The sequence below is a fragment of the Eumetopias jubatus genome, unplaced genomic scaffold, assembly GCF_037043125.1.
Source record: "Eumetopias jubatus isolate StellerSeaLion01/CBP00866 unplaced genomic scaffold, mEumJub1_p1.0 scaffold_10, whole genome shotgun sequence".
Lineage (NCBI taxonomy): Eukaryota > Metazoa > Chordata > Mammalia > Carnivora > Otariidae > Eumetopias > Eumetopias jubatus.
In genome coordinates, this window is record NW_028274816.1 from 25,980,478 (window position 1) to 25,993,652 (window position 13,175).

Sequence of the window (13,175 nt, forward strand, 5' to 3'; positions counted from 1 at the left end):
GGCCAAGATTCAACGATGAGGCAACGGGACACATCAGCGCCGTTACCGTCCTGGGCCTCTCACAGAGCTTCCGAGAAATCAAATTTAGAATAAAATCCGTATTGAGGTGATGGGAACAAAGGGAATTTCTGCCAGCTGTGAAGGCGCGCCACACCCCAACAGCACTGCCCAGACAAGGTTTCCAGCTTCTCTCTGCCATTTGCTTTTCGGTATTGAAAAGACTGGTGTTGCTCGATCTCTTTAGTTAACAGTACACCTCTTTAGCACCTTGTCTAATGTCTTCAAGCACCTTGAGAACCTGTCTGCCCGATGGCACTCCAAGTCACAGATAATAAAGAAAGGGGACAGCAAGCACATTTTCCTGTGATGGGTTGAATTGTGTCTCCCCAAAATTGCTATGTTAAATCCTAAGCCCTTGAACTTCAGAACATGCCCTTATTTGCAGAGAGGGTCCTTCCAGATCCTATCTTTACTGAGGGAATCAAATGAAACTGAGGCCATCGGGGTGGGGCCCACTCCGACATGACCAGCATCCTTGTAAGAAAAGATGAGGACCCGGACTCAGAGGGAAGACGATGTAAAGACAGAGGATGGCCACCCACGAGCCCGATTCTTGCGACTTTGTCTATGTTTGAAGTATTTTCAAAATAAAGTGAAAACTTTAAAGAAATAAAAGTGAAGACAGAATGAAAGAGAGTCAAGCTCGTCGGGAGCCAGGTGCAGATCCCAGGCAGCAGAGGCCTGCGAGGACCTGCAGCATCGGGGCAAAGCCCGGGGGCCTTCCAGAAAGGGCTGGGATTTAAATCCAGGTTTTAAATGGCTTTATTTTTCCCTCAAGTATTTTAATGTCCTTGCACTATTAAAGGGATTTGAGTCTAGAAAAAATCATGAATGGTTCATGGTCCGACAAGCGATTAAAGAAAGCCATGTATTGATTCCGGTGACACTCATGATTGGCTTTAACAAAAGTTGGGCTGGAGGAAGGGCTCGTGTGGGTTGGGGGATGTCGCTCTCCTCTCTCAATTCAGCCACAAAGGCCCGCCTGCTTTAGAAGATTCCAGATCAGGCTTGCCACCAACAACGTCCTCACCTCCGATGATCTGCTCCAATGGCATCTGTGATTCTGGTAAAACCCTGCTCCCTGGAAAAAAGAGAAAACAAAGCAATTTCAGCAAATGGTGAAGGACAGGCCCTGCTCTCGCTGGAAGCCCACGTTCACCTAGGCTGTCAGCACCGTCCCCCAGAGGCATGCCTCATGCCTCCACCTAGGTCTTCACCCCAGGAAGGAAACCAATGTCAAGTATTCACAGCTCCCTGACCTCAAGCCAATGCTACTCAACAGGGATGCTGCCCGAACTCCTCAGGCCAATAAACACCACCATCTTCGAAGTTAATCTTGAATTCCTTGGCCCTGTTTGTCCTCTGTCAGTCTTTCCCTGTGTTTTTGAATCCTTTCTGAATGACGAATAATAGCATCTCCTTCACTTGAGTCATTCTGAATTGATACCACCTGAACTTCTATTTCAAGCCACCCGTGGCCCCACTCACTTCAAAAGGGCCTCCAGCTCCCGCTTGACCCTGCCCACCACGGGCGGCCCGCGGTAGGTGAGGGCCGTGTACAGCTGCACCAGGGAGGCCCCCGCCCGGATCTTCTCCAGCGCGTCCTGCCCACTGCTGACCCCGCCGACCCCAATGATGGGGACTCCGCCTGCACCGGAACACATGCAACAGCGTGAGGAAGGGCAGGAAATGCGAGCACCTCAGTTGGCCTTCCACCCTCTGGCCCCTAGTGAATGCAGCAGGTCAGGGAACGCTGATTCGGATCAAACCCCAGAGCCCGACAAGTCGCACGCAAATGTGAAGACACAGGAACCAAATTCTTGCCTTTGGTGAGTGCATACATCTCCCGGATGGTTTGGGTTGATAAGTCCCGGAGGGGCTTCCCACTCAGCCCTCCTATTTCAGAGCGCAGGGCACCCTGGAGGCTGGCAGGGCGGCTCACTGTGGTGTTGGTGATAATCAATCCATCGATGCCCAACTGCAGTGTGAGACGGAGAAAGAGCCCTCCAGTCAAGGCACAGAGCTGGAGAAGCTTCCCTAAGGGTCTGAGCCAGGAGCCGGGCCAGGTGCCCACACTACGGCCCCTGGAAGCAAGAGCCGTAATAGAGCTCACTATGCTTATAGAACAGGTGTCTGGAAGAGCCTCAACATAACCATAGCAGCCATCAGATATCGACTACCCATAAGGTTTCACTAGGACAGGGCTTAATCCTTAGAACCACTCTGTTCAGTCCTGCCCAAGGTCCCTAGGTAGTAAGTGGTGGAATACGATTCGAACCCAGGACTTCCAGGTTCAGTCTGTGTTTCCACTACTCTCCTACGACACTGGGAGCTGGGGTCAGACTGCAGAGAGGGACATAATAGCCTAGTCTGACCCAGGATGCAAGCACTAGCCTTAAAGCCCTTGCTGGATGAATGTGAGCAAAGAGGGGAGGGAAGAAGTACAGGAAAATGACACATCCCAACATTGGCTTTGTATTCTGTGATGAGTTACATCATGGCAGATACCAAACCAGCTCTCACTATCACAGAAAGGAAGCCATCGGCTAGTCCAGCTGGCCAGATGCCCCCCCCCACCCGGCAGCGAAGGGCGTCCCAGGGCCCAGCCCGACTCGCACCTCTCTCACCACATTGGCGATATCCTCCTTGTCCTGGGCTGTGAGGTCGGGTGCAATCTTCACCAGCAGGGCTGGCTTGCGTGCTCCCTGCAGGGCGTCCCTCTCCTGCAGCACCTAGAGCAACACGTGGCCAGAGATGGGGACCCCTGAGGCCACAGCCCCCAGTGCACCTGACCTGCAGCCGCAGATCAGCATATTCTCACACATAAGCACCAGCAACATCTCCTTTTCCGGAAATACAGCTCTCAGTTATGCCAAAGACCCCCAGCAAGATGGATTGGATTATCTTGAACCAACGGATCCCCAAGATTAAGTCCCTAATGTTGTCGTTGGTATTAGCTAATATATGAAGGTTTATTTAGACTTTTTTCCTAAAAGAGATAACAAGGAAATACTGTCACAAGTACTATTTGATAAAGAGTCATCAAATTCATTCATTCAGTGTGCTCACTGCTAGGGACAGCGAGACCCAGCCCCCTGCTCTCTCAGACCTTCTGGTTTAACAGCAGGGACAGGTGCCTGAGCCATTAATCACTGTTGAGCGTAATCAGGGTTACGATAGAGGATTACGAGTATGGCAGGGGGTCCTATCGGTCCAGGTGCTAAGGACAGCTCCTCGACAGTGACGCTGAAGCTTCCTTCCCTCGAGAGAAAGAACCGGACAGGCTGGCGAACGGAGCCCGGACATGTAATTGCCTACCTTGGTCAGCAGGTGGCGCAGCTCCGCCTTTCCCTGAAGGCTCCGCAGCCCAGCGGTGTTGGGACTGGACACGTTCACTACCAGGTAGTCAGCCAAGGGGCCCAGGACGCGAACCCCCTCCGCGTAGTCCGCAGCAGCGTCCACCGAGGTCTTATTCTTCCCCAGATTTATTCCCAGTGGCAGCCCCTCTGTGAAGATCGCTCGTCAAGATTTTGTCCCCAAACGCCATTTCCCAGGCAACATGCTCAGGATGCCCGTGCACCTCCGCATGGGACCTTCCCGGTCGGACGGGCCAACACCACGAAAGCTGCGGGCGCGGCTGCCTGCTCACCGAGAGGAGCTCACCGTCCTTGCGCAGCAGTGGTCGGGGCAACTTCTAGGATGTTTTACTGCATTGTGCCCTTCTTCTTTTTTAAAAAATTTAGTGGAAGACGGTGAAATTAGGAGTGCAAATACTAGCCATAAAAAGGTAGGGCTCATAAATGTAATGACGACAGTCAGAAATGCACAGGCATGTCAGAAGGGGCAAATGTTTACTCTCAAGGGCTGTCTGTTGGCCTTGAGTCCAGTGACCCCGTGGGCAGTGGTGAAGAAACAGCAAGATTAAAGAATATGTACACAATACTGGAAAATGCTTTCCATTAATCATGCCTAAAGTATAGAGGTAGAATTCTTTTATAACTCAGAATTTCAGTTCTCTGAGAAGGGAGTCCCCCTCAGAACGAGGGTGAGCGCACATCCCAGCGGTCCCTGATGGCTCCTGTAGCCTGGGCATCATGGTGAATGCCCACACCCTTCACTCTCCAAAATGTCTCCATTTGCACAGTAAGTATGAAGGCAACCAACTTAAAAATCCATGGGATTATCGACTTGCATTTTAAACTTTTAGAAAAATACATTTCAGAAACATGCTATGCGTGAAAGCAAGAGGCTGTCTGTACTTGACTTGTAAGCTACCATGCTATCTGCAAAGGTCACTGGTATGTCAATGGTGCTGGCTGCTTTTTGGCAGCTGGTGGTTGGGAAAAGACCTGGAACAGCAAGTGAGCCTCCAAAACATGTGTCAGGTCGGTGGGATCAAAGAGCAGCATCTAGTGTTGCTAACCACCTCTTCATACCCTAAACTGGTCACCCTTTTAATCACCAGCTTGAAAGTAAACATTCCCTGGGGGAAGGGAGGTGAGGAGGGGGTTAGCGCCCAATTAGACAAAAGCTCCACAAGGCCTTCAAGCTTCCCAAGTCCAGCCTCCACCAGGCCAAGCCATCTGTAAACTGATTCTTCCCTCACAGGTAAGCTGGCTTCAAAAAGAGCATTCCTTTCATGCAGCTAATGTGTCTTCCATCAGCAGTTAGCTGCCCAAAGGGCCAAGACTTTGAAGTTAGAAATTTCTGAATTACTCTGTCCTCAAAGGGCACCACAGCTTTTGTCAATTCTGTTCCTTACTGTGCTCACAATAAGCTGTCTTCAAGTCTTCTAGCTGCTGGAAAACAACATGTGCAGAACTCTGCTCTAAGATTCTGCTTCACTCCAATCAGTGTTCGTGTTGGAGTGGGGTGAGGGGATGGGCAAGGGAGAACAGGGGAGAAAGCTTACACTGGGAACAAAGAAGGAAAGGATTTAAAAAAAAAAAAAAGGAAAGGAAAGGAAAGGAAGGCAAGAAGGCAGGAGAGTATCACAAGCCGTGGAGGTCCTATTATAAGGTTCAAAGTTCCCCAGATGGGAAGGTCCATAGTACTCAAGGTCTGCATCTACCAAAGCCTGGGATTTCCAAACAAGGTCACGTACTCCTAAAATCGGAGATGGCCGACTGACTCAGCCCTTTCAACCTCACTTCCTCGAGCGAGTCTCATGTCCACAGGTTTTTCTCATCTCACTACCAAGCCATTTAATGAGACTAAACTCCTGGAAAGAGGTCCACAGGGACCCAGTGAGGAAAACGGCCACGGCCCCACACAATCTCAGAGGGCGGCTGGGAAGGTGTGGGGAGGACAAAACAGTGCAACAAGCGCTTATGTGCAGCCTGAGGGACAGCAAAGCAGAGCCGCCGGAGAACATTCGGCAGCGCCCCTGAAGGCAGCCTCCCGACACGCATGGTGTTTCTGAACAAGTCATGGTGGATATTTTCCCAAATGCCAAGATCAGCTCTCCCTGAGTAGGAAGGAGTATGAGTAATTTTAATTGTCTTCTTTATGCTTCGCTGTATTTACTAATGCCTCTGTAATTAACGTGCATTATTTACACACACACAAAAGGACAACAAAGCAAGACAGGAAGATGCGCTCCAGGCCTGCTCACATCTCAACCACCCATGTGACCACAGAGGAGCTGCTTTGTTCTGCTCACTTCGAAGCTGCCCCAGTTATGATATAACCCAGGTTATATAACGAGGCAGAAACTAAGCAAGTCTTTGCTAAATTGTGAAATTCAGTTAAACTCTTGGTGGCTGTGATAAAGCCAGGAAAATTCCCAAGTTCCATAGTGGTTTTTTTCCTATTACTCAGTCATGTTTATTTCACTAGGAATGTTCCTGACGTTTCTCCCACAGGTTTCCTTCCAATAAATGAAGAAAGCCCCTCTAGAGCACCCCCACTTTACCTTCTGTGAGCCTGGCCTGTTTCTCCTGTCTGGCCCGCAACCTGTGTTCCACCACCAAGAGTCCGTGACTGTTAAATCCGTATCTGTAGCACAGAAGTGGGTAGGGAAGGGACAAGGTTAGAGCCCTCAGCCAAAGGCAGAGACCTTGTAGAGATGGCTTCATGGTCATTTCCACTATACTTCTGACTTTTAGAAACAGAAAAAAAAAAAAAGTCAGTTCTTAGACTTCCAAAGTCTAAACACCCCTGGAACTCCTAGAGAACCTGCCAGAACACCATCAAACATAGAGGGAAAGATTTAAATTTGTCAACAAGCTGCTCAGGTACCTAGCACTGGCAACAGCCCAGACACACCACATAGCTGCCCCAGACCTGTCTGGATCGGCCCCTACTCCTTACTCACATACTCCTCCCCCCCGGAGTGGCCTCTCTGACCACCCCATCTTCCACCTCCTGCCAGCGTTCCACTAATGCCCTCCCAGAGAAGAAATAATAACTGCCTATTGGCTAAGCCACTTTGTTACTTGCAGCCAAAACCACTGAACAGATACGTCGGCACCTGTTTCTGTGGACCTAATAAATTATTCCATTCATTCAGCAGGTGTTTACTGGGTACCCACTCCGTGCCTCCCAGAGCAAGGAGGCTGAACGCACAGGCTCTCCTCCCTCAACCACTTCTCGCCTATGGATTCTGCTGAGTACCATTGTCCTGGTACCTGCAGTTACCTGGGGAAGCCAAATCCAAAATCTATTTTGCCTGGAAATTCTGAAGATACCAATCCCAGCCTGCAATGCAACAGAAAGATCAATAACTTCATTTCCAATGCTGGAAAATTTCCCTGAAACAAGCACAATAAAGCAGGAAGTGTGGCCAAATAAAATTCCCAGAAGGCAGTCTTTCAGAAGGCCATCACTGGGCCCAAAGGTGCCTATCAGAATCTCCCAAGGAGGTTCTCAAAACTCTGTTACCAAAAAGTAGGAACTTTTTCATTTTCTGGGTTTGCTGCAGTGAATATTGCCTAGGGATTACAAAGAGAAGGGCTTTACATGATCTAGAAGGCTCTCTCTTACTAAAAGCAGCTGTACATGTGGATTATTAAATTTTTCAGTTTACTAAAGGCCAGGGCTACACCATCCAATTCAAAAACTGCTAGCCACATGTGCTGCTGAGCACCTGAAATGTGGCCAGTCCAGTGTGCTCCAAGTCATGTGCACCCTGGATTTTGAAGACTTAATACCAGTAAAAGAAGGTAAATAGCAAATTAATCGTTTTTATTTTGATTATATGTTAAAATGACATTTAGAATACATTTAGTATTTATAGTTAAATATAATAATCATAAATAATAATTAAATAGAATATGTTATTAAAATCAATTTCACCCATTTCTTTTTCCTGTCTTACTGGGGCTACACAAATATTTTAAGTTACATACAGAGCTCACATTCTATTTCTACTGGACAGTGCTGAGCAAGGACACTGGAGCAACAATGCGGAAAAAGCACAAGCTCTGAAGTCAAATTTAAGTCCAAATCCATACCCAAGCTCTCTCGCTTATGATCCCATGATTATAGGTAAGTCATGTAGCTCTCTGAGCCTCAGCGTGTATGTGCATTAAACTAGAATACCAAAACCTGCTTTTATGCCTGCACACAGGAGATGCTCAACATGGTTCCCGAACATTCCAAATAGCAGAAAAATGTCCACACTGTAGACAGAAAAAAACCGGCAGATCTTACATCGCTGAGTGCCCTGCTGGGAAGAAGGCCTCCCCTGTTATCTGTGGGCTATTCATCTACCTGTTAATGACAGCTTGGTCCTCAGGGAGGCGGAAGACTCTGGGTCTGGGGTTTCCTTCCTGAGGTTTCGGAGTCACACTGCCGATCTCAACAAAACCAAAGCCCATCTTGTAAAGTCCGTCCACAGCTTCCCCATGCTTATCAAATCCTGCAGCAATTCCAACTGGATTTCGGAATTTATGGCCCAGGACTCTCACTTCCTAGGAAGAAGGAAACAAAACCAGAGGTACACAGGCTATGCCGGTATTTGTCCAAGGGCAGGCCGCAGCATGTCTAGGTCAGAACTACCTACAGAGCTTGTTAATCAGGAGGTGTTCTGAGAGCACCTACCAGCATGTCAGAGTCTTGAAACGTGGCACGAGGAAGGAGCCCCAGGGAGGTGACACGAACAGCCAGCCTGTGGGCTGACTCAGGGTCCAGAAGCCTCTGCATAGCCGGCATCAAGTGTTCAGCGTAGAAATGTTCATCCCCCATAGCTGTGAGGTAGGAAGTGAAGAGAAGTCCTCCACCCCCCAGGATGACCACAGCATCCTGGGCCCGCTTCTGGGGGGGGGGGGGGGGCGGAAAAAAGGCCCACTGAGATTCCTTCCAGGCCAGACTGCAGTAACTTCTCTGAGCCCTTTACACCCATGCACATGGGACATAATGACATGTCACATGAAGCAATGTCCCTAGCCTTCTGCTAACACTGGTCTCCTTCATTTCCAGTTCTGCTCACACATTGACCTCTACTTTCAGTGGCTGTATCCACACTTCTGACAGTCATCGTGCCCTGAAGGACTCCAGGCCAGAGGTTTCAAGAGAGGCAGTATTGCCTCCTAGGGGACCTGTGATAGGCATTTTGGAGGAATGCTAAGAGATTTAGTGGGCAGGACTCAGTAAAGGCAGACATCCTGCATTGTTTTAGGCCATCTGACAGATGAATTGTCCCTGTCCTGTATGACTTTTGAACATCTTACACTAAGTATGTAAAAAGTATATTATCTGAGCCTATATTCCACCACATAAACACAAACTATCTCCTGCACAGTTTTCATATACATTGATTTTTCCAGGAATGCAATTCCCTCATATACTGAGGGACAACTGCACTATTTTACACAGAACATTACCAAGGATTGTTCCCCATTTCAGAGATCTCAGGAATGGTATAGTGCTTTGCTTGGGTGTTTGACAATAAAACATACCCGAGGTGCTAGAATTTTTTTTCTAAGATTTTATTTATTTGTCAAAGAGAGCTTGAGTACAAGCAGGGGGAGCAGCAGGCAGAGGGAGAAGCAGGCTCCCCATTGATCAGGGAGCCTGATGCGGGGCTAGATCCCAGGACCCTGGGATCATGACCTAAGCTGAAGGCAGATGCTCAACCGACTGAGCTACCCAGGCGCCCCTGAGGCTCTAGAATTTCTAAATAGAGGCTTAAACACCTGACTATATCTCACTGAGTCATGCTGTAACACTTATATGCTGAAATGCATGTTATTTTATTATAAATTCCTTTATTTCTCTTTTATATTCCAGTTAGGACATTAGTTGAACTTTTAAAATTATACAAAGACATTACATTATATATAAATTCTACTTCAGGATAATAAAAGCAGTTGGAAAATATTTTTTTAAAGATTTTATTTATTTGAGAGAGAGAGAATGAGAGACAGAGAGCATGAGAAGGAAGAGGGTCAGAGGGAGCAGCAGACCCCCCGCTGAGCGGGGAGCCAGATGTGGGACTCGATCCCGGGACTCCAGGATCATGACCTGAGCCGAAGGCAGTCGCTTAACCAACTGAGCCACCCAGGCGCCCGCAAAAATATTTTTTTTAAAAAGGAGCATCAGGTCTTATTGAGTCAAGAATCACTATCCTGTTCAAAACGTGCTTCATAATGCTTTTCTCTAGTTATCACTGCCAGGTGATGAGTCATTCATTCATTCATTCAATCATCTGCCCAACAGTGATAGAGCACTCTTGAGGTGGGCTAAGCAGGGTCCCTGCCTCTCAGGAGGAGACAGTCACTAGTCAGTGATCACGCAAATATGTAACTGTGAGGACTGCCATGAAGAAGAAAACGTATAGGGTAATAACAGAACCCAAACCAATCTCAGAGGTAGAGGAAGGCTTCCTTGAGGAAGTGACTTAACGCTGACATCCAAAGGATAAATAGAAGTGGACGCAGTAGGGGGCAGGAAAAAGAGTAAAGGCGCTCTCAGTGGCAGACGGTAAAGAGATGCACCCAAGGAAGAGGGAAAGGAGAAAGGCTTGTTGGAAACCAAGGAATGAGGAAAAGCACAGCTTAAAAAGGAGCTGGGGAGATAGGCAGGGACCCTGGCCAGAATAAAGATTTGAGTTTTGCTCCCTACACTAGTGACGTGATCAGATCTGCCCTTGAGGATCACTCCCAGCTGTTAATATATAACAAGTATTTATTGTCTTGCTTCTAGTCTCCAGCGGACTGTAGGAATGCCCCTTAATGTCAATCAACAAGTATCTGTACGCGGTTACACAAGCCCCTGCCCTAAAATTTCATCTAGAAGGGCTGAGGCCATGTCTTAGTGTAATTTCATTGCACGTTGGATCCTGCACACGGTGTTAGGCGGTCATGTGTTCATTAAACGCCCGTGTGCCAGGCTCAATAAAAGCCCACGTGCGTTGGCAAAGACCTGCATCTATCCAGACTGGAACGTGCCGTTACACGTGTTAATGCGCACGCACGACCATCTGCAGGTGTCTCCACACACGCACAGTCGTGCCCAGGGGGGCCACGACCTCGGAGCCGAATCCCGTCCACACCTCGCCCAGGTTAGCCCTCTATTCTCCTCTAGCCCCGCACCTTGCCCACACTACTCGCAGCCGCACAGCCCACTTTCTGAACTCACTTTGAGCTGTCTCCACGCCATGCTCCTTCCGCCACTAGACCCGCCTCTGGCTCATTTCCATTGGAGGAGATGGCGGTGAGCCCTCCAATCACCAACCCCTGCAGCTGCCACTTCGCCAATCGCGGGGCAGGAGGGTGGGGCGGGCCTCCCCGCGGCGGAAAAGGCCTCGCTCCGCCCCGAGGGTGTGTCTGGACGCCGGCGCGCGCAATCACGGCGGCCACGCCCCTTCCGCTCCAGGCTCTGGGCTCGGTTGCTACGTTGTGCGGAGCTGCCGGGCGCTGGCGTTGGGAGGTGCGCGCACCAACTCTCTGGTCCAGCGGCGTGGGGGAGAGACATCGCATATGTAGATATTCAGTTCTAAGCAACACTCTCACCAATATCTTGATCATTTAAGCAGAACATTTGATATGCTTGTGCTTTCGATAAACCATGTATTGAGAGTATGTATCAGACGCCCTAAAAAGGGTTGGAATGAATTACCGCACTGTGTGAGATACCCGAGTTGACCTCAGAGAAGATTCCATCGCATCAGGTTTCACTTAAAAATGCCTAAAACCTGTGTATGTACGTAAGTATGTGTGTTAATGAAGGTGTTGGGAAATCTAGACTTTGTAGCAAACTCCTGCACCCGAATGGTTCCATTGAGGCGAAGACTTCGTGGACTCCCTATTTAGAAACCTTCCAAATTAATTGGATACTCTTTTTTCCTGGCATTTCAAGACATTTCGGCTTTCTAGTTTCAGTTCCCACTACTGTCTTCCCAAGTGCCCGCCCACCCACCCCCCAGAATTATTTCTCTTCATACTTTCCACTTGTATGCATTTACTCACATTGACTCCTGCCAGGATGACTGTTTCCTCCATCTCAATATGGCCAAGTGCTGGAAATAATTTCTTCCTCATCTGAGCCTTCATAGATATATGCTGTACCTGTCCAGTGGCACTGTATTTATTAACTACAATTGTTAGGTCTTTTTTCCCTTTACTAGACTGTAAACGTTTTGAAAGTAGGGAACATGCCATATTTATCTTTCATTTGATTACTGCAGTGTTTTTCAAACTGAGGGAGTGTATTCTTGGCATAGACACTTAAGAGAATATTTGATACTGGTGTTTTTCTGTAATGATTTTTAAAAGTAATATAGGCATCATTTGGGCCGTTTGGACAACCAACTGAACCCTGAAACCTACCAAGCTATTTCAGTGCCCACATTTATTTGTATTCATTATCATATTTTGGTACCAAGAAAGAAAAGTGGCTGAAATAAATGATGGATGTTCTGCAGGTGAAGGATAAATGACATGCTGTATGAACAAAAGTTTTTCAGCAAGTTAAATAAAGAAAAGTGGTGAGAGAATGGATTTTCCCTACAGCATGAAGTAGCGTGCATGCCAAATCAAAACAACCTGTGTGCATGCCAAATCAAAAGCTAGTACCGTCAGATAGCTATTTAGTGCAGCACGTTTTCATTTCATTGATTTTCAGTTCTGTTTGTATTTAATTTGTATTCTTTCATCAGATATTTATTTTTTGGTTTTGATTATTGTGTAAGAGCTTTAGCATAGAGTTCATCCCTAGTTTTATGTTTGAATGTATTTAAAAAACAGAATACAATAATTTAAATATGTACTGGAGGTCTGTAAGAATGGTTTCCTTTAAACACACACACACACGCACAATACATTTCTCGATTTTTAGCAGCACCGACTTCGATATTCATCATCTTCTACTCTGTAGCCTAGGCTTAGCAAATAAAGATCTATTCTAAAGCTGAAAGCACAACCGGTTGTGTAGACGCAGGTGGTGTGCCCTGTAAATGGCCATTGCTTTATTGATCTTTGCTGTTTGTTTTCAGCTTATAGGGACTCCACCTGGGTTCTTAAAAACAGGAAAACACAAAGCCTTTTATCTCCTTGACAAATTATTCCTATTCCTAAAAGAATGATACTAATAAATATGACAAACCCACCAAGAATATATTTAAAGGACCGGACAGCTGCTGAGCCCCCACACTGTTCTTGCTCACAGCTCACAGAGAAAATGTTCTTCAGGGGAAGAATCTGGCTTTGCTTATCCATCAGAACAGGTATCATTCTAGGAAGTGAGCTAAATATCCCAGAGCGACATGGTAAAAATAACTGTTATCAGCTTAACAGGTTTCACTGCAGCTACGAGGAAGCAGAAGATTACTCTCGTGTCCAGGGAGGACACCTTGCTTATGCTTGAAACCTGGGGGTCCGGGATCGTCTCTGGGACTCTCTGGAAGAAGGGAGTAAGTGCTGGATTGGGCAAAATCTAAAGCAGCTGGGAAAACGTCAAGAAAAAAACAACCCAGGTAAGGCTCTGAGACAAGTGTTTACAAAGGAAAAGTCCTTTCCTTTTATTCTGGAACAGGAAAAAGAAAAAAATTTCAATCTTTCTGCTTTTGTACATAGAAAAATCAGTCGCTTTACTTCATTACCACAGTTCCTCTGAAGTATTTATATTTTTGGGCTTCAACCTTTGATTTGTCTGCGCAGCAAAGATGATGAGAT

At 47.3% G+C, this 13,175-nt stretch overlaps 2 protein-coding genes across 3 annotated transcripts in view; one reads left to right on the forward strand and one right to left on the reverse strand.

The window, feature by feature from the left end:
• Positions 1–804: 804 nt before the first annotated feature.
• DHODH (dihydroorotate dehydrogenase (quinone)) lies at positions 805–10,680 on the reverse strand. Of its 2 annotated transcripts, XM_028097029.2 has the most exons (9): positions 10,642–10,680; positions 8,104–8,316; positions 7,774–7,973; positions 5,975–6,057; positions 3,379–3,566; positions 2,679–2,792; positions 1,885–2,038; positions 1,549–1,708; positions 805–1,141 (listed from the first exon to the last, which is right to left on the reverse strand). In XM_028097029.2, the coding sequence occupies exons 1-9, from the start codon at positions 10,660–10,662 to the stop codon at positions 1,087–1,089; spliced, it is 1,188 nt and encodes a 395-aa protein (XP_027952830.2). In that variant the 5' UTR covers positions 10,663–10,680; the 3' UTR covers positions 805–1,086. The 2 variants fall into 2 exon arrangements, with proteins under 2 accessions (XP_027952830.2, XP_027952836.1); XM_028097035.1 differs by lacking the exon at positions 8,104–8,316.
• A 30-nt stretch (positions 10,681–10,710) lies between these two features.
• Positions 10,711–13,175, forward strand: part of PKD1L3 (polycystin 1 like 3, transient receptor potential channel interacting) — a 63,526-nt gene continuing 61,061 nt past the window's right edge. Inside the window, 1 exon segment of the mRNA XM_088026912.1 lies at positions 10,711–10,932. Within this exon segment, the coding sequence (XP_087883038.1) occupies positions 10,711–10,932 (222 nt within the window).